The following is a 27,941-nucleotide window of genomic DNA, read 5'->3' as shown; positions in this document are numbered from 1 at the left end:
GCCAGACCAATTGACGTCTCCTTTAAAAGTTAACACATAAACACCAATTGGATTGACAACACAAAGTGGACTAGCCAATCAAATTGACGCATTCTCTCTAAGTTTAAGAGCAGACGCCAATTTATCTAACGCATCATCTTCAAAGTGAGATAGTTTGAGAATTTTTTTGAAAACTACATTATTTAAATTATTTTTTTTGAAAAACTGGATTATTTAAATATAAATTTCGCTATAAGTTCGAAAATTGATCAAATACAAGTATATTGTCTAAATTTATAAAATAGTTCATTAAATTATTGAAAACAAATAAAATTAAGAGATATTTTAAAGATAAAATATGTTTAAATTGCATTCCGAGTCATCCCTTTCTCATTAGGGTTTCATCTGGTTATCATCCCCCCTTCTCTGTATCCAATCCAATTCTGAATCAACCATGTCTCACTTCGGAAGGTCAGGCCCTCCAGACATCTCCGACACCTACTCCCTCCTCGTCCTCAACATCACTTTCCGTAAGCCCTATCTATTCTCTCTCCGTTTTCGATTCAATTCTTCCTCTTATCTTTAACCTAACTAACACCATCATTTGCCCTCAAGGTACCACCGCCGACGACCTATTTCCGTTGTTCGATAAGTACGGCAAGGTCGTTGACATCTTCATCCCCAAAGATCGAAGGTTCTTTTTTTGATTTTTTTTATTTTCTCTATTTATCCGTTCATCAAATCCATAATTTTAGCTTATTGAAATTGAAATTTCTGATTTTTTAGAACTGGTGAGTCGAGGGGTTTCGCTTTTGTGCGTTATAAGTATGCTGATGAAGCTTCCAAGGCTGTTGATAGGCTCGACGGTATGCTTCTTCATTTCATTGTGTTTTCTGTTGATTTAATTTTTTTAATTGATTTTCTGATAAATAATTGAGTTTTCAGGAAGAATGGTTGATGGTCGTGAAATAACCGTTCAGTTTGCAAAATATGGACCTAATGCTGAGAGGATGTAAGTTCCATTGTTTTTATTTTCCCTTTTTGTTACAAGGGCGATGTCATGTCTAATTATTTGTGTGTGTGTTTGGATTGGTGGTGAGTTTGGCATTGAGTGATAGTGGATGCTGGTTATTATTTTCTCATTGCTTGTTCTTCTGTGCATTTTTATGTAGCTAAGTTTATATATTTAATTTAATTTACAGTCAGAAAGGAAGGATTATTGAAACATCTCCGAGATCAAAGACCTCAAGGAGCCGCAGTCCCAGCAGGAGAAGGTGTGTCACTTTTTAATGTCCTCGCTGCTTCTAATTTCTGTGGATGTAGGAGGTTTCAGTCGTTTCTATTTTGTACTGAGAGCTTTGAAAAGCTGAGTATGATGAGGAATGTTTCAATTACACGTGGTTTCTTGCTTTTGTTTTTATGTTCAGAGTGATGGTGAATATTATAGCCAAAACCGCTTATGGAATTTTCAATGATACAGTTGATGCGTTTATTTGATGCTTTATCAAGCCTGTATCATGTTGTTTTATTTTACACCTTAAGGAGGGGATGATATGACCTCTTCAATTTAAGCATGTCAATTTGTCCAATCGGTAAATTCCTGTGCAGCTTAGATTAAGGTGTCTGTCTCCATGAATATAAATATCCTATGCTGTATTTTTTATTGATAGGCTCTGTGAATGTCCTCTTTCACATCTTCGAATCTGCCATTGAAATGGACTGTAGTTAGCATTCAAATTATCTTGATGATATGCTCAAGGGGATGTTATGTATTTTTTATTCATGATTGACTGCTATAATTTTTTATCGATTAATGTGATTGTTTTTAGGCATCGTGATGATTACAAAGACAAGGATTATAGGAGGAGAAGTCGCAGCAGGAGTTATGACAGGCATGAACGTGACAGGTATCGTGGGAGAGACAGGGACAGTCGTCGCCGAAGCAGAAGCCGTAGTGCTAGTCCTGGTTACAAGGGCCGTGGGAGGGGGCGCTATGATGACGAGCGTCGTAGTAGAAGCCGGAGCAGATCTGTGGACAGGTCTTTATTCATCGATACTTGGCTTTTTCAGCAGTGTTTTTTCACCACCATTATTATTGTTATTTAAGTATTTTTTATTATTCTCGACAGCCGCTCCCCTGCACGACGCAGTCCTAGTCCTAGAAAGAGCCCTTCTCCTAAAAGGAGTATTTCCCCTCAAAAGAGTGCTTCCCCCAGGAGAAGTCCACGCCGTGTAAGTCCTGATAATCGTAGCCGTGATGGAAGGTCTCTTACGCCTCACAGTGTCTCACCACGAGGCCGACCTGGTGCTTCCCGAAGCCCATCTCCTCGAAATTCAAATGGTGATGTAAGTAAAGTAATGTTATTTTTGAACTTAGAAATGAAACAAAAAGTCAACTTTGGTGTCAAAAGCATTTTTTAAACCTGTTTTGACCGTTCAGTTCTATATACATTTGCAGGAATAAGCTGTTTTTCTTGAAGTATTCCAGAGACATTCAGACTAGTGTACCAGCGTACCTGTTGCTGTCTTGAAAACATTGGATGATTTGGTCGATGTGATGGTATTATCAGAGTCTTGGAAACATTTTATGATCTAAGTGCAGTTTGGTAGGGTCGGATTTCCTTGATGTTTCTCTGTTTTGACCTATTATGTTGTTTACTTCAGAGTTTGGTAGCTTTTGGACCTTGTAGCTGCTAGGTTAATATTTCAGTACGAGGGATTTTGCCATTTTAGTCTAACTCTACTGTGTTTGCATTTATCTTTCTCTGCTTCTACATTTTCATTCATTTGTTATAGTCAGAATGGTTGTGATCCAGTTAAATCTCAGTTAATTTATAATTAACTTATTGGGTTTTATAGTTATGATCGGGAAAAGTGATTGGGGCCTGATAGGCGCATGTTGAAATTGTTGCTGTTGATGCTGTTTCTGTCATTGATGATAGTTCGTGAGTTTGGTGCTGTTTCTGTCATTGATGATAGTTCGTGAGTTTGATGCTGTTTCTGTCATTGATAATAGTTCGTGAGTTTGATGCTGTTTCTGTCATTGATGATAGTTCGTGAGTTTGATGCTGTTTCTGTCATTGATGATAGTTCGTGAGTTTGATGCTGTTTCTGTCATTGATGATAGTTCGTGAGTTTGATGCTGTTTCTATGTCATTGATGATAGTTCGTGAGTCTGATGCTGTTTCTATGTCATTGATGATAGTTCGTGAGTCTGATGTTCGTTGCAAGACTATGCTGCTTTTAGGCCTGATTGTTTTAACAGTGTCCTGGTTAGGAAGACATTTAATTGCTTGATTTTTTCCCAATTGATCTGGTTTTTGGTAAGCTTTTTTGTTCATTTTATTTCTCAAATCCTACATGCCTTCTGAGAATTCTGAATTTGCTCGGGTAATCATGAATTGTTTTCATAAAAAAATAACTGAAAGGAATTCTTGAAGCTGTGATGAACACAAGTTGAACATGTGGTTGATGTTTCATAGGAGTTGGACCTGTCATTTGTTCATCCAGACGCCGATATTAAATATAATCTGGTACTAAATATGAACCCTAAATTGTTGCTGGTATGTTACTTATAATCACAATGAAGGAGTCAATGATAAAATGTTCAAGGTTACTTTTAGGGCATTTTACTGGATAACTTATTCAAGTTTATAATATCTGCTACTTAATGTAGTGAGATGTGTTTGCTGTAGCACACTGCTCTGTGATTGTAGCTGTGAGCTGGTTGCTGAGGCATCTTTAATATGAATGTGTGTTCGTGAGTTATTTGAAGAATTAACAAACTACCGTAGCAGACTGTTGCTGCCTGTTTTTTGCCGGGGTCGAGTTTGCAATGATATTAGACGTTAGGTGTTGGTAACTGATGATGGCTGTCTAGCTCTGCCGCTCGATTCTGTTGATTCCAAAGCCGCCTTCAATATTATGCTTGTTTTTTTCCTTAGTTTCATCATTCATTCTGATCATTTGTATGGCATGATATTAATATATTTTTAATTGCTTGTCACTTGTTCTTTGGAACTTTGTGATCATTATTTAGGTTTCCTTAGGTTTATGGACGTGCTGTTTGTCATCTGTTGGAAACAGAATTACAATTACTTACCACATGCTATTTGGACTTAAGTGAACCGCATTCAAATAGGGTTTGCCTTTTATGATGGCTTTTTAGTTTCAAGATATCTTTAGTTTTTCCCTTTGAATTTTTTGGAGGAGCTGCAGTAGATTTAGCGTTATGATATTGAATACAAGTTTTTCAATATTGGTGATTTCATTCTAGGATGAGTGACAGATAAGCAAGAAGTATGTTAATCTCTTGGACAAGACGTGCCAATGCGTTAGGACTTGTGGTTATGACAATGATAGCCATGTATGTAACCTTAGTGAGTCAAGTAAATTATACTCATGGTTAGAATAGTGCTATTAATATCTATTTCCAAAACTCCTTATTTTATTGGAGAAATTCACGGCGGTCTCACCATTTTTTATTAATGAAGAGTTGTCATTTTTTTTGACTCATTCCCAAAGTGGTGCGCATCAATTTCACCTAATAAGACTTTGTTAAAAATAGTGTTTCTAGTTATACTCTTAATGGTTATTCTATTCACGGAGACACTAAAAAATAAGCGGTTTCTTAACTATGGGATCATTTATAATACAGTTTCAAATATTTTTTCTTTGAAAAAGTTTTATTTTAGAGCACAGTATGTCTTTCAATTCTGAATGAGAAGATTTATGATAATTGTTGTAAGTAGATGAAAGTCATGTTCTGTTATCAAGACATGTGAGATCTTGTGAAGGAATGAGTGATGTCATCTGCAGAAAATGTGAGGGACGGAGAAAAGGCTGCACACAAAGAATTTAAGAAGAAATATTATAAGTTTGTCTTTATAATTTATTAATGTGTTGATCCAGACAATTTAGAAAAGATGAGTGATGTTGAGTAAACAAAAGAAGCATGAGAAATTTTGGAGAGATCGTTTGAAGGCATTGAGAATGTGAAAGAGGTGAGGTTACAAACTCAAAAGAATGTATGAATTGCTTCAGATGGAAGAAAATGAAAGCATAACTGATTTTTTCACTAGGGTTGCGAAACTGGTAAATCAAATCAAGGTATTTGGAGAAATGTTGACATCAAGATCAGTTGTCGCAAAGATCTTGAGGTCATTGGCTCCAAAATTCAGTTACGTGGTAGTAGCCATAGAAGAATTGAAAGACTTGTTAACATTGACAAAGGAAGAGTTTCAAGGGACACTTGAATCTCATGAACAAAGAATGGATGGAAGAGGTGCAAGCAAGTCGAACAGTGATGTGGCTTTGTAGGCGCAATCAGCGAGAGAAAATAAAGGCAAAGGAAAATGGTTCGACAACAAAGGTAGATGAGACTACAAAAATTCAACTGGTAGAGGAAACCGACAAGAAGGAAGTTCGTCGAGTCAAAGAAGACACACATACCAAAGAAACCATAGAGGTGATGTTGCAAGTAGAGGAAGACGGGGTGGGCGAAAACCTGACAAAATTCACATTTAGTGTTTCAATTGTCAGAAGTATGGTCACTACTCTAGTGATTGTCCTGAAAAACAAAAGAATCAATAAAATGATGCAAAGCTGGCAAAAAAACATGAAGAAGAAAAAGTGTTATTGATAGTCACAACAAGAGATGAAGAAATATTTAAGGACTAATGATACTTGGACTCAAGATTCTCATCACACATGACCGGTAGAAAAGATTGACTTGTCAACATAAAACCCTCAATAAAGAATATGGTAAAATTTTCAAATACTAATACTCTAGCAGTTGAAGGTATTAGTGATGTTCTAATTATGAGGAAAGATAGAAAAATGTCAGTAATTTCTAATGTATGGTATATATCAGACATGAAAAGTAATTCGCTCAGCATAGGGTAGGTTGTCAAAAAAAATTACAAAGTACCGATTAAAGACAAGATAATGAGAGATATCGACTCAAGTGGAAGGTTAATCTTGAAGGCTTCCATGTCTCAAAACATAACCTTCAATATTGAACTCAATATGATGGAGCACAAGTGCCTTGCAACTGTAGCTAGCAGTGATGAAAGGATATGGAACTATAGACTTGGACATCTAAACTTCAAAGACATCAGAGACATGAAAAGAATAAATAGGGTTTCAGGGTTACCACGACATTCCAAATGAAATGTGTGTCGGCAAAGCAACAAAAGAACAACTTCGGTAAGAATGCATGAAGCAATTCGAAGGCAATTCTTGAAATCATATACTCTAATGTGTGTTCTATCTAGGTGGATTCGTTTGGAGGTAACAAGCACGTTGTCACATTCATAGATGATTTTAGTCGAAAACTGTGGATTTTCCTAATCAAGAAGAAAAGTGAAGTGATTGAGGTATTTTCCAAGTTTAAATTTATGGTCGAAAGACAAAGTGGTCGAAAGCTTAAGATTCTGAGAACTGATGGAGGTGGAGAATATGTGTAGAAAGACTTTCACACATTATATGAGAAAGAAGGGATTATACATGAGGTGTATCCACCCTACACTCGACAACAAAATTAAACGGATGAAAGGAAGAATAGAATCATCAATGAATATGGTAAGAAGTATGTTGAAAGGCAAGCATCTATCCAAAGAATTATGGGGAGAAGTTGTGTTGATTGCAACATACATCTTGAATAGATGTCCGACGAAAAAGCTAGAAGCAATTACGCTAGAAGAATGTAGGTTTAGTGTCAAGCCTATCTTAAGTTATCTGAAAGTATTTGGATCTATAACACATAGACATGTGCCTAATCAGTTGAGAAGAAAACTTGATGACAAGTCAAGTCAAATGATCCTAATAACACATCATTTGACTGGTGGATACAAACTGTTCGACCTAGTGAACAAGCAAGTATTGATCAACAGGGATGTGATCATAGATGAGCTTAAGGAATGGTATTAAACTAAAAATGTAAAGAAAAATTCAGTGAGAATCTTATGTGAAAAATCAACAAGTGAAGTCGAAAGAGAAGTTCAACAAGAAGAAGTCAGAGGTCAAGCAAGCACAAGCAGACCTCAAAAAACAAGACACAGTGTGATTACATCAGATGGTGTGGTAAATGATGATGGTGAACTGGTAAACTATTCTTTCTATACAGATGTCGAACTAGTCAATATAGCTGAAGCATTGAAGGATTCAACGTGGATGAAAGCGATAAATGAGGAACTAGAGTCCATTGAAGTCAATACCACCTGGTCACTTGTTGAATTGCATCAAGGCAAGAAGGAAATCGATATGAAGTGGGTATAAAAGGTGAAGTTAAATCCCAAAGGAGAAGTGACTCGACAAAAGCCAAGACTTGTGGCGAAAGGATTTCTTCAAAAAGAAGGAATCGACTTTGAAAAAGTCTTTGCACCTGTTGCTAGGATCAAAACAATTAGGTTGGTTGTTGGTCTAGAAAACATGAACAACTGACATATGTGTCAGCGTGAAATGTGAATTCTTGAATGACCCCTTAGACGAAGAAGTTTGTGAAACAAGGCCAAGAAATAAAATTATACAGGCTGCATAAAGCCTTGTATGAACTCAAATGGGCTCCAAGAGCTTGAAATAAGAAGATAGATAGTTTTCTAAGGGAGAAGGAATTTGTGAAGTGCACAATTGAGTATGGAGTATATGTTAGAAGAAGCAAGAGTGAATTCCTTATATTGTGCCTCTATGCTGATGACTTGTTAATAACATGTAGCTGCAAGAAAGAGATAAAAGACTTCAAAGGTGATCTTAGCAAGGAGTTCGAAATGTCTGATATGGGAAACATTTTATACTTCCTTGATATCGAATTCTACAAGAATAATAGAAGCTTGATGACACATCAAATAAGATATGCAAATGAAATACTCAAAAGATTTGAGATGGAAGACTGCAATGCGACTTCGACACCTACCGAACCAAGACTGCAACTGTCGAAAAACTCAGATGAAGATGATGTCGACCCAATATAATACAAAAGACTTATTGGGTCATTAAGATACATTTGTTACACAAGGTCTGATCTAGCATACAATGTAGGTTTAATGAGTAGATTCATGTAGAAGTCAAATGTATCAAATCTAGCAGCGACAAAGAGGATATTAAGGTATCTCAAAGAAACTCTCGACTATGGCATTTTATTTCCTGCATATGATGAAGGAAAAGAAAGCAAGATAGTGGGTTACACCGACTCAAGTTGGTGTAGTGATACTAAGGATAGAAAATCCATAACTGATTATGTGTTTATATTAGGTGGTGCACCAGTTGCTTTAAGCTCAAGAAAAGAATCAGTAGTAGCACGATCGTCGTGTGAAACATAATACATAGTTGCTTTCATCTGTGCATGTCAAGCAACATGGATGATAAATTTTGTATAAGAAGTTACAGGGAATAATCATGGAGAAATTACCATGAAGATCGACAACATGTCTGTTATCAATCCGACGAAGAATCTGATAGCACATGGAAGAAGCAAACACATTGTAATGAGGTTCAATTATCTTCGAGAGCAATTAGCAATTGGAAGCAAAACTTGGAGCAATGCAGAACTGGGAATCAGATTGGAGATATCATAACGAAAAGTTTGCATGTCAAAGTGTTCAAGAGACTAAGAACAATGATGAATGTAGATAGCTTAGATACAATAAATTAGGTGGTGTGTTGAGAATATAATTTTTGTGTCAAAGCACCATTTCGACAAAGTTTGTTGTTGTCAAAATGCTCTTGTATATCTATCGAAATATAGACGAAGTGTGTCTTCGACAAAATTTCAGACTTAGCTTTATTTTGTGTTTTAGATGAGTTATGTTAGTTGGAGATTGCTTGGTGTGCAGGAAATCTCAACCTATAAATAGGGAAGTACTTTATCATTGTAAAGTACAGTTGCATAAAGAAAAGATTGAATAAAACTCCAGTTTGAAGGCAGAGAGAAACTCTGCAGAAATATTCCCCCTCTTCCTCTTTTCTCCCAAACCCTAATTTCTCTTTTCTTCTCTAATTCATCTTTTCTTTTCTTCTCAAATTTTGTGCAACAAAATCATATTGCAACCAAGATGTGGTTGATTCACTCAAATGAAGAGTGAGAAACAAGAGGCAGAATCAATCGAAAAAATTGATTCTTGTTCATCAAGATTGATTCGAAATTCTCAAAGTTTTGGTGAAATTCCAACATTAGGAATTTGTCGAAATTCCAACAAAACACCTTATAAACAATGTCATAAATTATTTCATAAGTTTTTCTAAACAAATAATCTCACAAAATTTATACTTTTAAGTATACTCAGAAAAGTAAATGCAAACAAATTTTTAATATTATGGATCTTCTAGTTTTTTAGTCTATATAAACATTCATTTAATTACTTATTTACACATATTTTAATATAATATATTTTTAAGTAGGTTAACTGGTCAATTGGATCTTTAAAAACATTAAACTTTGATTTAAAAATAAGTCTATGAGATACTATAACTCAGACTTAAACTTTGATATTTTTAACGTATCAGATTTAGACTTCACAAAGTCTAACTCACATCAAACTATTTTCTCTTGGATGAAAAACCGTGTTTTCTTCTAGATGAAATTTCGATCGAATTATAAAAAAAACACTTTTAGTAATAATATTTGAGAGAATTCATGAATTTTTTTAATATTGCTAAGCTGTTTTAAGCTTGTTTCTTTAAGATCGTGAAGATAATTTACAAAAAATATATCTATACAAAAAAAATCTTTTATATATAGTATTTCGAATCAACTTTCTTTGTCTCAAGTTTATCTGCAAAAATTAAAGTACACATATTCAAGTTAAAAAGAGATTTTAAAACGAAATTTTATTTTATGTTGAACCTTTTCAATATATCCTTCATGAGGCATGGCACCTTCATAAATCATTTGTAGTTTCATAAACAAAAAGAACGAGTTGAAAATTTGTAGATATACCAGAGGCTTCAAATTTCAGCAAGAGATGTCTTTATTCTAATGTGTATATGAGATATCCTCATTGAACTTTTCTGATTGTTCATATGATTTCTATGGAAATGATAAAGCTAATGAATATAATGCTTGTATATATATATCTATCACCTCACAGTAGGCATAAGATACAGAAAGTTGGAAAAAGCCAAACACAAAAAGGCCAGGTGGGGTTGGTGATGAGAAAAACTAGAAGAAACTAAAGGGGTTGAATCTAAATCTGGCATAATTGGCACTGACATAAGCATTAAGCAACTCATTCTGAGGAGACCAAAAATCAGCCTTGAGACCCCCTCTCCTAACTGCTTTTAGGATTTTGTTTTTGTGTGTGTATCCAGTTACTACTACCTTCTGACAATTAGTATCCACTTCCACTTTCTCTATCCCTGCATTCATAACAAAACCTATTACATAAAATCAATGTGACATTAATCAGCAATATTTGTATGAATCTAATCAAACCTTTTAATTTTGAGAGGCACTTCCTTAGTCTTTTTTCATGTATACAAACCATCTCCACTTTTAATTCAACAATCTGCAAAGCAAAGCAAAACAGTAACTGAATATTAATCATTGAACATAATTTTCCGCACTTTTTGAGAAGGGTTTGGGCTAATAAGCAATTGAGTGCATGAGAGTGGTATTATTGCTCAAATAATCTGGCCATGATTAAGAACACATGCTTTCCCTAATGAAATACTATCAGTCTATAATTTTTTTTTAAACTTCTGGGCATAATTGGTAATGGCAAAACATGCAGGAATGGAAACAATGTCTAAAATAAACTGTATAACAATGTGTTAGATTAAAAAGTACTAGTACAAGGAATAATACCTCCATTAATACTGCTGAGATGAGATGATGCGACGGAGTTAAAGGGAGACTATGATTCAAAAACAATTGATATGAATGTTTATCTAATGACAGAGATGGAGAGCTATTTATAATTATGTTAATCAAAAGAGAAGCTCAATTAAAGTAGGAAGAAACATTAAAGTAAGTGTCACTGTCTTGGGTTTTGAGTCAGTTTGTTGTTTGAACTAGTAGTACTGTAGTAGTACTACTACAAGGCAAAACTAAATACTTTTTTTGGGACAGAAGCAAATTCAGCTTTAGAATATGCGATCCAAGTCCCAATGCTTTCCATCTAAGCAAAGTAATGAGTGTATCAGAATTTGAAATGATTGGCTTTGACAGATCTAATATTCTTTTTTTCCTTTTGACCGAAGTTGTACATAGATAGAGAATGGACCCTAAAAAACAAAGATCTTGGTTTTAATGACAGATGCATGCAGCATGCTGAACATCTGGCATTTACCTTCAGTCTCGAATTTGTCTCTTTACATAGTACTACTAAATTGTTTGATAAGATGGTTTCCTTAACATGTTACTGCCCATTGCATAGGCATGCAACAGTAGGTAGTGAGCATCAATCTAGTCAAGATCAGTCGGATGGTAAAATTTAATAAATTCAAAAGATATTAGCATTATCTTCAAAATATTATGTTCAAAATAAGTAATTCAAAAAATGAAAAGGTGAAGATTAACTGTGGTTTCTGTTTAAGGTTATGAGGAAGTTAATCTAATTGAAATAATAAGAATCGGGTTTTCACTTTAAAAAGCCCAGGCCAGTTAGACAATTAAAAAAATGAGGGTTTTCACTTTAAAAACTCAGGTCGATAGACAGCTAAAAAAGAAGGTCCAACTTTTTTTTTATGATCTTGCTTTAAAAAGCTCAATCTTGATCATACCGGTGATGAAAAAAGATCTTTCTCGATCATAGCACTATTAGACAACCTTAGCACATAATATCGTAAGACTTCAAATCCAGCACTCGTCTTTTTAATAATAAAAAAAGTAGTAGTAGTAGTAGGTAATGTATACATGATTTTTTTTTTTCATGGATAAATTATTATTTGATTTTCAAAATCTATATGCTTTGTTGTTACTTCCTGTAACAGATAAACTAGCCATTTGCAGATTATGAGCAACTCTATATTTTGTCCGTCTGCTACATTGAACGTTCATTTCATGTAATTTTGATGTCATTAATGATGATCCTGTGTGGCATTTATTGTTGTGTCTTTATGAGATACTAACTGACTACAAATTGGTCATTGTAAGCATCGATAATTTTCCATTTAAAAAAGTGAGAGAAAATGCTAGCTCTGCAATATGTGCTCACATGGTAGTACTTGAATAAAGTGTATTTAATTCTTTGCTTGTCCAAGATATGGTATTCTATTGGAGCCGTTGTGAAGCACATGTTGCAAGAGAAAGGAAAAAAATGATCAGAAAAGGAAAAGGGAATAGAAACGTCACTACTATGTATGCACACAATGAGAATGACAACAGGAAGCAGACCAAACAACAAGTTTGGCATAATTGGGTGGATGCTTAGCTCGTACCAGAATTTGGATATTCTCTTTCATTTTTCTTTCAATTTCTCTCTTTATACTCTATCCCTCTCTCTTAGTATCACTCTCTCTTCATTAATAAATAATAAAAACAGTTCAATATAATAAAAAATTAAGAATTTATTCATTTATTATAGTAATGTATATTAAATGATGAAAACAAGCAATTAAATTTAGAATCAGTCAAATTTAGTTTTTCAAATAGTTTGGCTATGAGAATGAATCTCACCCTGTTAAATAGGTGAAGCATAGTTAAGATTTATAAGTATTCATAAAGGAAAAAATAGACTCAAACATGACATAGAGAAGGGAAAAAAACTAAACCTGACAAAGTTATGTAAATTTTTTACTAGAGACGAGATTTGTATTTGTCCCTATAGTGAATCCATTGGCTTCTTGAAGGCTCTATATCTTTAAAGATCTCATTGCCTATGTGAGTTATAAAAGAAGGTACAGGGGTAGCAAATGAAAGAAAATAGCTAGTGTGTACTGTATAGTAGAGTGATAGCTAGGAGAAGCTGAGATCTGAGGGTAGATTGTAGGTACCCTGCACATGTCAGTTTAGACAAAACTGATGAAATGTTAAAAATAGAGGGAAAAATCAGACAGTGAGACACTTCAAATTAAATAGAGATGAGATAGAATGATAATTGATTTCTTAATTGCAATAAGAAATGTCTTCACCTAGTAAATTCCAGTAAGTGTTCATCTTACCTGCATGCTTATCTTCATGCTGTTTTGAGTGAACTGTTAATACAAAAACAAGAAAATTAACCCTAGACACATCAAATGTTACAGATCAAATAGAAACATGGTTATTGATAGAATATTATGGCGAAAGTTGATCCATGTAGCCGATCCCACTTAGTGGAATAAGGCTTAGCTTGTTGTTTGTTGTATTGTTATAAGAGGGAAAGAGAGGTCGAATACTTCATCTAGCACACAGCGCCTGCACTTAAAGGTCAAGACGTATTGTTAAGAGTTTAGATATGCATGCCATTTCAATGCTGCATTTTCCAACAAGTATGAACACTTTCAGTGTTGTCCCAAACAAAAGGAAAATGGGGTTGAAAAAGAAGCACAAAAATCAATGAAAATATTTGGAACATAGCATTTGTTTTGTACAGAGCAAAAGAGATGAGAAATGAAAGAAAGAGATGAGAAATGAAAGAAAGAGATGAGAATATGGCCAGGAATTTGAATATGTTATACCAAGACAGTTGAGGTGAGGTATTTCCAAAGGTTTTGGAGAGATATGCTATATAGTACACTTAAAATTGGTCATCCGGTTGAGCATTGATTACATCTCTCTGCGTAATAGGTTTCTCAAATCGCAGTTACTTTTGAGGGATAGAGTTCATGTCAATCTAGTCTTTAATCAAAGAAAATAACCAAATCTTGCTTCCTAAGGCACTCATTGCAATTGTGGGGAAGCTATATATACCCTAATATTCTACAGCAATATGATCAGCCATTATCCTCCATTTAGTAAACAGGGTTTTAAAAGAAAGTCTGCAACCGCAATTAGGCCATGATATAAAGTTTCTATGTCTGTGACAACAATATGACCATGATCAAGGCCACATCAACTACATTTAACCACAATTATCTGTAACATCAAAAGATTGCAAAGCAAACTCAACCGCATTTTAAAACACCGGTAATGATTATTCAGCCAAAGAAAAGAAAACTCTTTCAACACCCTCAAATTCAATCTATCACAAACTTATTTTCTCAATCACCTTCACACTCACAGTCAATCCTTGCACCAGAGAAATAAACAACCCAAAAACAATACTCACTCATATAAGAAAAGTATAATTTATTACAGAGTTTAACACAACAATCAGTTTTTACTAACTAGAACTAGAATAGCTCAATCTACACAGTTTTTTTTTTCTAAACTGAGAACAACAGGTTTAGTGTTTTACAGAGATGTAGAGTTTTATGCTTTTCCTCCAAGCGTTTGAATAATAGCTTCCAAAAGTTTGATGTCAGTATCGCGCTTTGCGATTTCTTCTTGCTTTGCACGCAGTTCTTCCATATGAAGCTCAAACACCTCTGAAGTAAGAAATAAATCAGAAACTATTAATTAGGTTACAGATCACAAATGTTCAAATTCATAATCATAAAATTCGAAATTAGGATTAATAATTAGGATCAACAGCATCAAATCATCTTCAAAAATTAAGATAGATATATTGAATAAATTAATTAAACGTGATGCTAGGTTAATACTTGTGGTGTTTTCGAGCTCTTTAGTGACTTCATGAGCGCGTAACTCAGCGGCTTTCTGTGATGCTTCAGCTTGCCGTTTTTCGGAACGAGCGCGAGCGGCGGCGGTGATGGCGGCGTCGAGTTCTCTTTCCAGTGTGTGAACTCGTTGATCGAGGAGCTTAATTGTGCGGGCTTGATCGGCGGCGAGGGAAGCTTTAGCGAAGGTGTCGTCGTCGACGAAAACGGCTTTTGTGAGGAGAACCTTCTGGAGAGACTCGAGATTCGAACTCATCTCTGATAGATTCGTCATCGCTCCGCTCCATCGTTCTCCTTTTTCTTTCTCGTCCATCTCTTTGATGCTTCAACAACCTTTCTATCTGATTTCATTATCGTTGCTTTTACTTTTGTAAAATTAAAATTGTATTCTGTTCTTCCAAATATTAACAATTTTTACGGTAAAAGCAATTAAAATTAGGCGGATCATAAGTGACTTTTTGTTACAAAATCTAGTTTGCTATTTTTTTTTGAAATAGTTAATAATGGTATTTTAAAGAATGTATTTTTTCATTCAACTTGGGCCCGTTTGTATTGGTTTTTTTTTTTAAATGATTTTTATAGTATTATATATTTTAGTGTAAAAAAAATTTATAAATTTTTTTTTCATAAAAACTTCAAATTGAAAATTTTGTTTAAATAGTTATTCTTAAAATGTTATTTTAGGTATTTTATCAAAACTTTTTTTTGGATATCAAAATTTCAAAAAATCACTTAATTTTGAAGCTATTTCAAATAGCTTTTTCTAAAAATCATTTTTGAGATACAATTTTTTAAAAAAATTGTGATTTTGACTATGTTTTGATCTTCAATAATGTATATTTATGTTATACAATGAACAATTCAATCTTTTAATTTATCAAAAATAAATTTAGAAAAACTTGTAATATTTTGAAAAATATTTTTGTAAAATCCATTTTCAAAAATACAAAGAAAAAATCAATTTTTTTAAAGTTAAAACAAACTGACACTTAGCAATTTAAAACTAGCCAAATTCTTGAGTACCATTTAATTTAATTTAGTTTTAATTGGTTACCAATAATCTGAATGTTAATTGATTTAAACTTTCAATGTTTCTTAAAAAAAATTATTTGATTAGGGAATGGCACTGAGATTTTTTTTAAATAAACGTATTTTTTAACTTAAATTTATAATAATCATCTTTTTCAATATATCAAATTATTTATGGTTTAAAAATAAAATCGTAATTAGACTAATTGACACATGCTCTCAAAATTGTATTTAAAAGTCACATCAATTGTATAGTAAATACAATAAAAATAATACACATTGACGTGCGCTAGATTAATTGTCGCATACATATAGAAAATTCACATAAGTGCCAATGGAACTAGCGTAGTCATATAGTGCCCATAAATAGGCACTATTTGATCTAGCGCATGCTCTTTATTACAACTTTTTTGTTTGGAATATGGGTAGTTTGGTATATAGTTGAAAAAAATGGTTAATTTGAAAATTAACTTAGGGAAGATGATTATTTTGAAGGAAAAAAAGTAGGCACTGATCTCCAACTAAATTCGAAAATATCGGAGTGTTCATTTTAAAATCATGTTGTTTTTTTTTCCTTTAAGATAATAATTTAAAATTTAGATGTGGTTGTACTGTATATATTTATCATTGATACTTATAGTGTTATATTTGCAAAAGGTATCGGTTAGGACGATTCCTTTAGACCACCCTGGAAGAGGCGACGATAGAATGTCGCACAAAGGGAGGTAACGCCTCACCCCGTAGTCTTCCCTCGCCCCTATATGGGAAACGTGGGATATGATGTTTCTCGTGCAGATAGAAAGTCGAGGTCATCAAGTGACTCATGACTCCCTTGAAAATAGAGTTTCAACTGTCCATTATTGACTAAGTGGACGGTGACCCTTTCCGAGGAAACCCTAGGTCCTAAAGACCTTTATCATTGAAACTTGTAGCGTTATATTTGCAAAAAGGCCTTGCATAGGGAGATGTTTTTAGACCACCCTGGAAGAGGCGACGATAAAATGTCGCACAAAGGGAGGTATATCATTGCTCCGTAGTCTTCCCTCGCCCCCTACGTGGGAAACGTGGGATATGATATTTCTCGTGCAGATACAAAAGTCAAGGTTATCAACTGACTCACGAGTCCATTGGAACACATGGTTTCAACTATCCACTATCGACTAAGTGGGTGGTGACCCTTTTCGAGGAAACCCTAGGTCCTGAAGACCTTTATCATTAATACTTGTAATCTAGGCCTATGCTTTTAGACCACCTTGGAAGAGGCGACGATAGAATGTCGTCCAAAGGGAGGTATCTCCTCTCCCTATAGTCTTCCCTCGTCCATACACGGGAAACATGGAATATGACATTTCTCGTGTAGAGAGAAAGTCAAGATCGTCAATTGACCCACAAATCTCTTGGAAATATGGATTCAACTGTCCACTATTTATTAAGTGTGTGGTGGACCTTTCTGAGGAAACCCTAGGCCTTTGAGAACTCTATAAATACATCTCCTTTAAAGGATAACAAACAAACCCCGAGTAATACACGTTTTTAACACTCCAAAAGAGCACAACACTCATTACCGTCTTAACTAACTACTTCCGGTAAAAATATGCTTGCTACCAAGCATCACTGGTCATCAGCAGAGCCTCCCACCTCACGTGAACAGGTCTCCTAAATCACCTTAAAACATCACCATATCAGGATTCCCACCGTCGTGGGCAAGCCCTAACCACCATACCATGTTATAAACATACTAAGACCTTTGAGTATTCATGCCCTTGCAAGGGGAACATGCACACTTATACTTTTTTACCAGTGCAGTGGCGCCCACCGTGAGCCCCTGATAAAACTAACAAGGACCACGCTTCTACTCTAATCTTCTCCACCATCCCTCAAAAATAGCCGATAAAATCACAAACTATAACGTAAACACCATCGATGAAGGCTTCTTCGATTGAGGTAACTCTATATCGTCCTAGAGTAAGCATGCAAGGAAGGTGTTTGCAACAAACATAATATCACATGGTCTCCCCAGAGTCTATCAAGGGGAAAAAAGGGTTAATATCATCTACTTTGAGGAGGACGCCCTCAGACTCAACCCTCACAATGATAACCCTCTGGTAATCACTATGCAACAAGGGAATTTGGACATTAAGCGCATCTTGATAGACTCTGGAAACTCTGTTGACATCTTGTTTCGGGACGCCTTCTAGAAATTTCAATTTAACCTGAACGATGTAAAAACGTTTAGTGGTTCTATGACAGGGTTATCAGGAAAACAAGTGCAAATAATAGGCCACATATCCCTAGAAACCACATGTGGAGAAGGAATTGATGCTAGGGAGATTTATGTAAACTACCTCATTGTGGATTTTGTATCACCATACAACATCATCCTTGGGAGTCCGAATATCAATGCCCTCATAATGGTAGTATCCACTTTATACATAAACTTGAATATCTGTTTCTTGATGGGCGAGTTGGTACAATTTGTGGGGATATATAAGCAGCTTACGAGTGCTACCTGAGTAGTTTAGAGACAACCATAGAAGATCTTGAACTTGTTGGTATTCCCCCTTCCAAACTTCCAGATACTAACTTCTAGTGTTGGCACCCTAGATTGGGAGCTGAAGCGGAGAGGCTCACTCCCACGAAATACTTAAAAAGGTCCAGATTGGTCCTCACACCCATCAAGTGACGAAGATATGCACATTTTTTCTGCAGATGAGGAAAGGAAACTATTCGACCAACTCATTAAGAATGTCGACTTATTCGCCTAGGATCCCTCTAACTTGCCAGAAATAGACACCAAAGTGGTGAGTCACCGCCTCTTTATCCACCCTTCTGTCGAACCAGTCGCACAAAGGAAAAGGAAAGTTGACGAGGAAAATAGGGTTGCCATAGATGAATAAGTAGGAAAACTATTTGATGACGGGTTTATCACAGAAACAAAGTATCCCACCTGGTTGACTAACATGGTTCTAGTAGGAAAGTTAACAATAGGCGGTGCATGTGCATAAATTTCACTGATCTGAACTCCGACTGACCTAAAGATGCATACCCATTCTGAGACATTGATCTCCTCATTGACGGGTCATTAGGCTACCACATGTTAAGCTTCATGGGTGCATATTTAGGGTACAATCAAAATTAGATGGATCTCCTATACGTGCCAAAGACAACCTTCATGTCAAACCACGATAACTACTACTACAATGTCATGCCCTTCGGCCTCAAGAACGCATGCACAACTTACTAGTGCTTCATGGATGTTGTCCTCACCCACCTGTAAGTCTACATCAATGATATGATATTTAACACTATTGAGGGATGCACTCATGCATAATATTTGGAAAATGTCTTGCAGTCTATCAGGAAGTATTGTATGCGCCTAAGCCCCACCAAGTGTTCTTTCGGGGTCCAGAAAGGGAAATTTCTAGGGTTCATGCTGACATACAGAGGCATCAAGGCCAACCTAGATAAGTGTTAAGCATTCATCATGATGAGGAGCTCCACTAACGTAAAAGAAGTGTAACAACTTATAGGTCGCCTCACCACCCTATCCCGTTTCCTTTCCTGCACAGGTGATAAAGCTTTCCTTTTATTCATTTCCTTAAAGAAGACATAGAGGTTTGCATTGATCCCCAAGCATGAGATGTTTTCACCAATGTCAAGAACTTCCTCATATCTCCCATCATCCTGACTCACCCGAGAGAAGGGTCAACGTTGTTGCTCTACCTCTCGGTCACTGATGAGTCGATGAGCTCGGTCCTCGTCTAAGAAATCAACATGGAAGATAAACTTGTGTATTTCGTGTGAAAAGTGTTTAGATGTGCGGAGTCAAACTCTCAAAAGGTCAAGAAGTTGGCGCTATCCATCGTCGTTGCGAGGAGGATATATTGTACTTTCAGTGGCACAAAATCCTGGTAAAAACCAATTATCCTGCCCAATAAGTCTTGAAGAAGCTCGATAAAGTAGGAAGAATGATATCCTGGGAGGTGTAACTCTCAAAGTATGACATCTAGTATGTCTTGAGGGGAAGTATCAAGTCACAAGTGTTGTTAGATTTCGTGGCAGAACTTAGCTTTCCCGCAGACAAAGAGACGGCCATAAAGTGAGTGTTATTTGTAGATAGAACCTCAAACACAAAAGGAAACAACGCTTGAATAGTTCTAGAAGGACCTGACAACATACTCATCGAGCAAGACCTAAAATTCGAGTCACCACCAACAATAATCAGGCGGAGTACAAGGCTTTCATCGCCAAAATGATCATCGCCAAAATGATCATCGCCTTGGAAATAGAAGCCTCGAAGTTAAAGGCCAAGACGGATTCCCAGTTGGTCGTAAACCAAATCTCTGGGAAGTACCAAACCAAAGAGCCTCAGCTTATAAATTCTCTATAAAAGTTACATAATTTATCTTCTCATTTCTCCTTCTTCGAAATAGAACATGTCCCCGTGAACAAAACTTCGGAGCAGACCTTCTGTCCACACTAGCTACATCGAAAATGGGGAGTTCAACGTAACACTTATACAAGAGATCCTCATCTCTCCCAACATAGAGGTAGGCTAGGTATACTCTATGGAATTTATCCCTGGATCTAGATGGATGTCGCTCATATTGTGTTATCTGCAAACTAGCGAACTACCATTGGGCAAAGGAGATTCAAGAAGGATCTGAAAATAGGCTTCCAAGTACACCTTGTTATATGTAAAAGTTTATAAAATTAGGAGAGCTTATCACATGCTACGACGTATGGGAGAGCACGAAACCACCTTGGTTCTCATGGAGGTGCACAAGAGTGCCTGCAGCAGCCACATAGGCGTAAAGGCTCTCACACACAAAATATTAATGGTATGGTTATTACTGGCCTGCCCTAATGAAGGATATCATTGCCTTTGTCAAGAAATGTGATCAATTTCAGAGACATGCTTACCTTCATCGTGCCCCAACAGAACTTATCCAGTCAATGACTTTGCCCTAGTGTTTCTATCAATGAGGCATGGACATTCTATGCCCTTTTCCTTTAGCACCATGTCAACTGAAGTTCCTAATAGTAGGATTTGACTACTTCACCAAATGGATAGAAGCAGACTTAGTATCCAAGATTATGATAGAAAGAGTGTGTTGTTTCTACTAACAAAAAATTATGTGCAGATATGGGCTCCCCAGGGAGATCATTTTCTACAATGAGACCTAGTTCGTCAGCACTATGGTCACCGACTTCTGCAAAGATTTAGGAGTACAAACGAAATTCGTATTCATTATACACCTTCAAGCCAACGGTCAAGCTAAGTCGACAAACAAATTAATCCTTAAAGGACTCAAAAAGAAGCTTGACGATGCCAAAGGCTTATAGCCAGGTATGAGATTTGGCAGATTCGATTTGCATTAGAATATTATAAATATATTTTATATTAATTTAGACATACTCCTAGATACTCAGAGATACTCTAAATTAATATAAAATATATTATGAGATATTTATAATTTCTAAATCAATATAAAAGATTATAATGAATTGTGTTTTTGGTCCTTTAAGGATCCGTCGGATTTCAACGGTTATAAATAAGTATTTCTATTATTTTTGTCTTTAGAAACTTCACAGTATTACAAGTAAAGACAAATAGAAGGGTTAAGATTCCTCGGTAAACTTAGAAAGATAAAGATTGAAATTTGAAAAATCTTTGAAGGTATCTAAGGTGATTGAGAAATACTTCTAAACATTATAGGTTATAGACTTGTGTGATTCATATATAGAAAGTTGAGAGATTGAAAAATATTTAAATAGAAAATAGGATTTGTTATTAGGAACTTGAATGATTATTTTCTTATAGTTCACTTTGTAATATTTTGTAACAACTTTTGTAATTATAATAAATCAAAGAGTTGTTCTCTCCCAGAATAGGTGTTTAACACCATTTATTTTTATTGTCATTGTTCTTTGTCCCTTTGTATCATTTTTTGTGTGTGTTTGAACTCTCAATAATTCTTCTATAAAACTATTTATTTTGATTGTCATTGTTCTTCATCCCCTTGCATCAAATTTTTTAATGTTTGAACTCTAATAATTCTTTTACGGTATCTTAAATTATTCCGCTTTAAATTATTCTATCAGCTTTTCTCAACAAAACTTCTATCAATTTTTTCACAACAAAACTAATAACCAATAATTAGACTAAGAATTAGTCAAAGGGTAGTGAACAACATAATCCCTTAGGTTAGTTGGTTATAATCATAAACCCTAAGTTAGTTGGTTGAATCATGACTAACTGCATAAACAAAAGGGACAAGATTGAAAAGAAGAAGAAAAAAGGTATGATTAACTCATGAGTAATTTGCCTAAGGTATATCGAATGTGAATTCTTTTAAAAAGCGTGCTCAAATTATAAGGCTCCGGCTAAATCATGTGAAGTAATTCTACTTGTAAACAATATTTGTGATAGTATAGTGTAGCAATTTTAATAATCATAGAGAGAACCCTCCGTTCATGAAATGAATATATTGTTTTTAATAATCTGGAAAGTAAGATTATGCATTTGTTTTAAACTCAGATTATGAAGAATACATGATATGATAATATGCAATATGTAAATTATGATCAATAAAAATACATCAAATGAGTATCCATATAACAGTAAGCCATGTTCCATCCCCTCTTCTAATCAAGAATCCAAATCCAGCTCTCCGTGGATCAGCTAGGCAGCTGCCATCAACATTAAGCAAACACAGTTCTCGCTCTATGCATGCAATGCCATGCCAACCATCTTTGAGGTTTATTGATATTTCTAGTATATATAAAACAACACTCCAGAAGATCCGCAATCATACTTGATGCAACTGTAAAGATTCTATGCCAACACCCAATGTTTCAAGATCTCCAACTCCACCACAAACAAGCTAGAAACAATGTAGTATTAGGAGCAATAATTTCTTCTCTAATCCAACAAAAGAAATTCTCCATCAAAGAAACTATTTGCAGTAAAACCAAAAGCAGACTATACTTTTGGCCAACAATCAGTCCAGTATGTGCAGTGAATAACAGTCTCTTCTTCTGTCAAACATCTGGGACATTAGCTAGAATGAGTCAATTTCCTTTTCTGCAACATAGTAAGTGTTGGTATGGCTGGATGACAAGTAACCAGATGAAGAATTTAAATTAATCTTCCCTGGAGCTCTCAACTCCCAAATCCGTGGCCAAGATCTAGCTTTCATTTGTATATTATCAGAAGGAAACAAAGAATTCTGATTGGAGCTGCTGCTGCAGAACCAACATGTACAACCTATAATTAGTTCTACATACTGTTTGAAATTTTAAGACGGGACACAGAGACTGAAAAAATTCAATTTCAAACAGAAAATCTGTTTTTTCCAGGGCCATAAAAGTTCTCCATCAGAGTATACAGATTACAGAATACAGAGGACAAAAGAAGCAACATCTATGAACATGGAGAATTGGTACATTCCTCTGCATTTCAGTCTCTCTTCTCCAATCATCAATGGACTGGGAATTTCTGAAAAAACACAAAAGTTCAGCAAAAGAGAAAAGCATTAAGCTTTCCTCCTCCCGGTCATGTTTCCCTTATACAAATGATTAAAAAACTTCTAACATGAGGATGTTGGCCAACTTCACTTCAGTTGCCATAGGAAAAAAATGATTCTGCTTATGAGAGAGAATGACTTTCTCTTTCTATGCATGTATATATTTCAAAAAGCTATTTGGTCAAGTTTTCTCAGGACATTGATTGACCCCAAAAACTTATGCATCACAGTTAGTCTACTATGCTTAACAATGAAAGCATTTGCCTTCTAGTAAGACAATTGATCAAAATTGCCATTAGAATTGAATATATCAAACTTCAAACCCCACGAATAGAGACTTCAAGTTGTTGCACTCTCTTAGCCAAATCATGCTTACCACAATTCTTCAATCCATCAGCAACCATATCAAAGCATCGAGATATAGGTACAAAACCAATCTCAGTCATTTCAAAAAGATAGTTAGCCGCATCGACAAACCTTCCACCACGCCCACACATAGTAATAAGCATGGTATAAAGGGGTCGATTAGGAGGATGACCCTTTGCTTTCATATCAGCAAAAAAGCAAAAAGCATCATCAAATTGACCCCTCTTAAACAAAGCCTTCATAACAGGTGCATACAAACTAGGAAATGGACGACTACCTTCCTCACTAAAATTATTCAACAACCTAAAAGCCTCATCCATTAACCCAATTTTCGAAACCGCCGGTACCAAAATCTTGTAAGTATTAACATCAGGAACCATTCCTAATTTACATAGCTCATGATAAAGCTCAACACAGAACTTAACTTCTTCTTCCCCACATTTACAAGTTGATTCCATTAAGGCATTGAAAGTTCCCACATCAGGGATGATTCCTTCCTTCACCATCTTCCTCACCATTCCTTTCGCCGATTCGATGTAGCCGGCGTTTAACAAGCCTTCAATGAGAAGATCACGGCCTCTGACAGGAGGGGTAAACCCTTTATCACTCATCTCTTTGAGAAACTGTTGAGCTTCACGCATTTTACCGCTTGAGCACCACGCGTTGACGAGAAGCCCGTATGTACGTTTATCAGGGTTAATACCTTTCCGAAGCATGCGGCGGATGAGGGAGTAAGCGGCGTGGAAGAGTTTTGATTCACATAGGGCAAAGAGGAGGGAGTTGTAGAGCTGAAGATTCTGAGGACAGTTGAAGATTTTGCATTTGTTGAAAAGCTGAACGGATTGGTCGATATGGCGGTGGCGGCCGTAGGATTCGATTAAGGAGGAGACGGCGGATGGGGAAAGGGAGAGGTGGTGGTGGTGAGTCATTTGGTGAATGATTGACCACATGGTTTGGTAATTGTTGGAGTTTGCAAGAATGGTGACGATTTCTTCGAATTCGACGGAGGTTGGGGTGTAGGTAGGGTGGTGGTGGTGAGATTGAGCCCAATTGAAAAAACGGAGGGATTCGATTGGGGAAGAGGAACAGGCGCGAAGGACACGGAAGACGAGTTCCGGTGTGATTGTGATGCGGAGTTTGTTGAGGGTTCGTTCCAAGTAGAAGTCGCGACGGACGATGTTTGCCACGTGTTGGATTGCAGCGAAGTATTCATCTTTGGAGGTGGTGGTTGTGGCGGTGGTTAGGGTTTTGTAGTGGTGGAGAAGTGGTTTTGATTTTGAGAGTGTTGCTGTGCGGATGAGTTTTGCAAATGTCTGAAGCATTGCATTGCGTACGGGACGCTACAATTCTTTCGCTTGTCTACTCTACACACTCTTGTTTTTTAATTTTTCTTTAAAAAAACAACTATTATATCATCTATTTTATAAAAAAAAAAAATTCTCTTAATTTATTTTCCTAATATTATAAATAAAAATAATTTTGATTTTTAATAAAATAACTAATATTTTCAAATTAAATACCAAAATAATCGATATTTTAAATAATTTACTAAATTAACCATGTTTCAAAGAAACAACGAGAAGAGGAAGAGTAGACACTTAAGGTGGCAGATGCATTGCTTTTTTTTTAACATAGGCGTCATTAAGATCAGTGCATGCTTGTATGTGATGTCACTCCAAATGCGCATGTATTCATCCAATAGGAGCATGCATCATAGGCAGTGACTACTGTTATGTTTATGTTTATTTATTTATTTTTAAAATAAAGAAAGATGAAATAAAATAGAAAATTAAAATTAATGTATAATATTATTTTATAAAATTGAATTACATAAATAGAAAATCAATGACCTGGTCGATCATAACATCATTTGGTTCCACATCCTGGCGTATTTGTTTGCCTTTGAGGTCTCCCACGATTTTTCTGAGGTGTTTGGGGTCTCTCAGTCTGGGGCTGAGGCAAAGGTGGTTGGTGGGAGGGTCCTAGCATATTTAAAATATTTCCAATCATTTCCCCCTAAGAGGTGGGGGTTGCGTAGTCGAGTTCGGTGTCCATGTTCTCGTAGTTGGGTCGGGGTGGATGAGTTACGTGTGGACGAGCTGGTTGGTTGAATTGGGATATTGAATCGTTTTGGAAACAAAGCAGTGATTCATGTGGTGTAAGAAAGTCATATGGTTGTTGGGTGCTTTGACAATGTGATGTTTGAGTGTATATGTGGAGACTATGGTGGGATGGTGTAACACCCTTCTAAAATACCCCAATAATTAATTAAAACAACAAAATATGAATCAGAGTAGATATGCAATTTCAGGGTGTCACACTTGACACTTCACACCATTCACCAAAATAACTTGTCATGCTCATTTATTAATCAAAATACAACATTGCACAATTCGCAGCGGATAAAAATCTAACAACAATCGAACCATGTAACACTTACATGTAAAATTGTTCAACAACCAAAAAATGAAAACAAGGTAAAACATCCCGTCCCGATGTTACATATACCAGAGCATGACCCACTAAGGAACTACACTAGACTCCAAGCACTAGCTTCTACTCAATCACTGCTCGTTACCTGAAACATAGTTGTAAGGGTGAGTTCCTCAATCGATATAAGAAGCATTATAAAATATCATGTAATGCTAAGTAAATTAACACATTCATCACCCTAATCATATCACACATTCAGCAACGGCAACATCACTCATAATCATACTCAACACAAACACAAAACACACGTATAATATTGGAATACATCCATTCATATTATACGCCATACATACATTATGAAATGAGACTCCATGCATGCGGTACCGACTATTCGTGAACACATAGTTCAACCTCACCGATCAAACCCAGATACGGCTACCAAGCTCACTAGCCCCACTCATTTGAGACCTAATGACTCACTCACTAATTCCTCACCATGGGAATTAGCTACCACCATAAAGGCTATGCTATGCACGCTAAATCACCTAGCATGCAAACATCAACAACAATCCACAACGGACATATGCTCACACTCTAAGCCATAAACAGTCCATCCACACTTGCATACATAATAGATATATTCACAGCATTATGCATACCGTCATACATCATCAGCATATTTGTCACAGAATCATATCATGTCATGCCAAATAATAAATCACAGTATTAGCACACTCTACTAATACCTATACTGCTCAAAACCACGGGAAATGATCCCTACTATATCATACATGCAATATATCATTCACCAATATAGGCCAATCATCAAATATGTACTCATAATTCCATTCCAAAACGTACCCAATATTCAATTATCAATTTTTCACTTTTCCAACAGCGTTAACCCGTTAACGCCCTGGGTTAACCCGTTAACGCAAAACAGAAATTAATTTTTTTAATTATCATAACAGTGTTAACCGGTTAACGCCTTGGGTTAACCCGTTAACGCAAGACAGAATACAAATTTAACAGTTTTTCAACAGTGTTAACCGGTTAACGCCCTGGGTTAACCTGTTAACGCAAGACAGAATGCAATTCTAACAGGATTTTAACAGTGTTAACCTGTTAACGCATTTGGTTAACCCGTTAACGCAAGACAGAATACATTTTTGGCAAATTATAACAGTGTTAACCTGTTAACGCCCTGGGTTAACCTGTTAACGCAAGACAGAAAATTTATTTTTTTAATTAGCATAATAGTGTTAACCGGTTAACGCCCTGGGTTAACCGGTTAACGCAAGACAGAAAGCTGTCCCTGCGCTAACAACGGACAGAATGCAGAATTGCCCGCATTTTTCGCCGTTGGAGGACTTCCGGACCTCCGATTTCGATTCCGTAAAAAGCTACACGTCCAGAAAATTACGACTCATCCAAATATAGATTCATTCACGGTTTTAACGTAATTTATTCATCACCATTTTCAGCATTCATCATCCTGATTAGGGTCAATTCAATGGCTTATTACTACCCATTACATGTTAACCCATAATACCCATTAAACGACGATAAACCCCCCTTACCTGAGTTAATCCGGCAATTGATTCTTTGACCTTCAACAATCGTGAATTCTCCTCCTGAGCCCTAGCCTCTTCTTCTCCCTTTCTCCACTTTCCAGTCGCTTCTCTGTTTTCACGTGAAAAACCCTTTTCTAATTGGGATTCTTTACTGATTCCAACTTATAATTCCAATAATAATAATCCAATAATATTCCAATTATTTAATTAAATTAATAAATATACTAATAATAATATATATGAATGGTTTATCTAAATAATACACTCTCATTCATATTATCATCATAATATACTATTAAACTTAAATTAAATAATTATCATATTTTATCGGGGTGTTACAACTCTCCCCCACTAAAAGAGTTTTCGTCCTCGAAAACATACCTCAAGCGAATAA

General features: G+C 35.8%; 4 protein-coding genes across 9 annotated transcripts; 1 reads left to right on the top strand and 3 right to left on the bottom strand.

The window, feature by feature from the left end:
- The first annotated feature begins 340 nt into the window (after positions 1 to 340).
- LOC127100491 (serine/arginine-rich splicing factor SC35) lies at positions 341 to 4,101 on the top strand. Of its 6 annotated transcripts, none has more exons than XR_007794420.1 (10): positions 341 to 509; positions 595 to 673; positions 766 to 845; positions 925 to 991; positions 1,182 to 1,253; positions 1,809 to 2,018; positions 2,109 to 2,325; positions 2,438 to 2,585; positions 2,839 to 2,892; positions 3,041 to 4,101. XR_007794420.1 is itself a non-coding variant. In XM_051037702.1 (8 exons), the coding sequence occupies exons 1-8, from the start codon at positions 434 to 436 to the stop codon at positions 2,441 to 2,443; spliced, it is 807 nt and encodes a 268-aa protein (XP_050893659.1). In that variant the 5' UTR covers positions 341 to 433; the 3' UTR covers positions 2,444 to 2,715. The 6 variants fall into 6 exon arrangements, 1 of the variants encoding a protein (XP_050893659.1); XR_007794418.1 differs by having other exon boundaries at positions 3,004 to 4,101; XR_007794419.1 differs by having other exon boundaries at positions 2,967 to 4,101.
- Positions 4,102 to 9,926: 5,825 nt separating this feature from the next.
- LOC127105640 (heavy metal-associated isoprenylated plant protein 45) lies at positions 9,927 to 11,373 on the bottom strand. Its single transcript, XM_051042836.1, has 3 exons — positions 10,781 to 11,373; positions 10,409 to 10,481; positions 9,927 to 10,332 (listed from the first exon to the last, which is right to left on the bottom strand). The coding sequence occupies exons 1-3, from the start codon at positions 10,784 to 10,786 to the stop codon at positions 10,136 to 10,138; spliced, it is 276 nt and encodes a 91-aa protein (XP_050898793.1). The 5' UTR covers positions 10,787 to 11,373; the 3' UTR covers positions 9,927 to 10,135.
- A 2,767-nt stretch (positions 11,374 to 14,140) lies between these two features.
- On the bottom strand, positions 14,141 to 14,983 carry LOC127105639 (uncharacterized). The gene is made up of 2 exons (XM_051042835.1): positions 14,602 to 14,983; positions 14,141 to 14,424 (listed from the first exon to the last, which is right to left on the bottom strand). Exons 1-2 carry the CDS (start codon positions 14,927 to 14,929, stop codon positions 14,309 to 14,311), a joined length of 444 nt encoding a protein of 147 aa, XP_050898792.1. The 5' UTR covers positions 14,930 to 14,983; the 3' UTR covers positions 14,141 to 14,308.
- A 7,979-nt stretch (positions 14,984 to 22,962) lies between these two features.
- LOC127104684 (pentatricopeptide repeat-containing protein At5g18390, mitochondrial) lies at positions 22,963 to 24,915 on the bottom strand. Its single transcript, XM_051041855.1, has one exon. It carries the CDS (start codon positions 24,860 to 24,862, stop codon positions 23,492 to 23,494), a length of 1,371 nt encoding a protein of 456 aa, XP_050897812.1. The 5' UTR covers positions 24,863 to 24,915; the 3' UTR covers positions 22,963 to 23,491.
- Between the last annotated feature and the right edge of the window lie 3,026 nt (positions 24,916 to 27,941).

The sequence above is a fragment of the Lathyrus oleraceus genome, chromosome 7 (assembly GCF_024323335.1).
Source record: "Lathyrus oleraceus cultivar Zhongwan6 chromosome 7, CAAS_Psat_ZW6_1.0, whole genome shotgun sequence".
In the NCBI taxonomy this organism is placed as follows: Eukaryota; Viridiplantae; Streptophyta; class Magnoliopsida; order Fabales; family Fabaceae; genus Lathyrus; species Lathyrus oleraceus.
The sequence above is the reverse complement of the archived record's forward strand: the minus strand, read 5'-3'. Positions and strand labels throughout refer to the sequence as shown.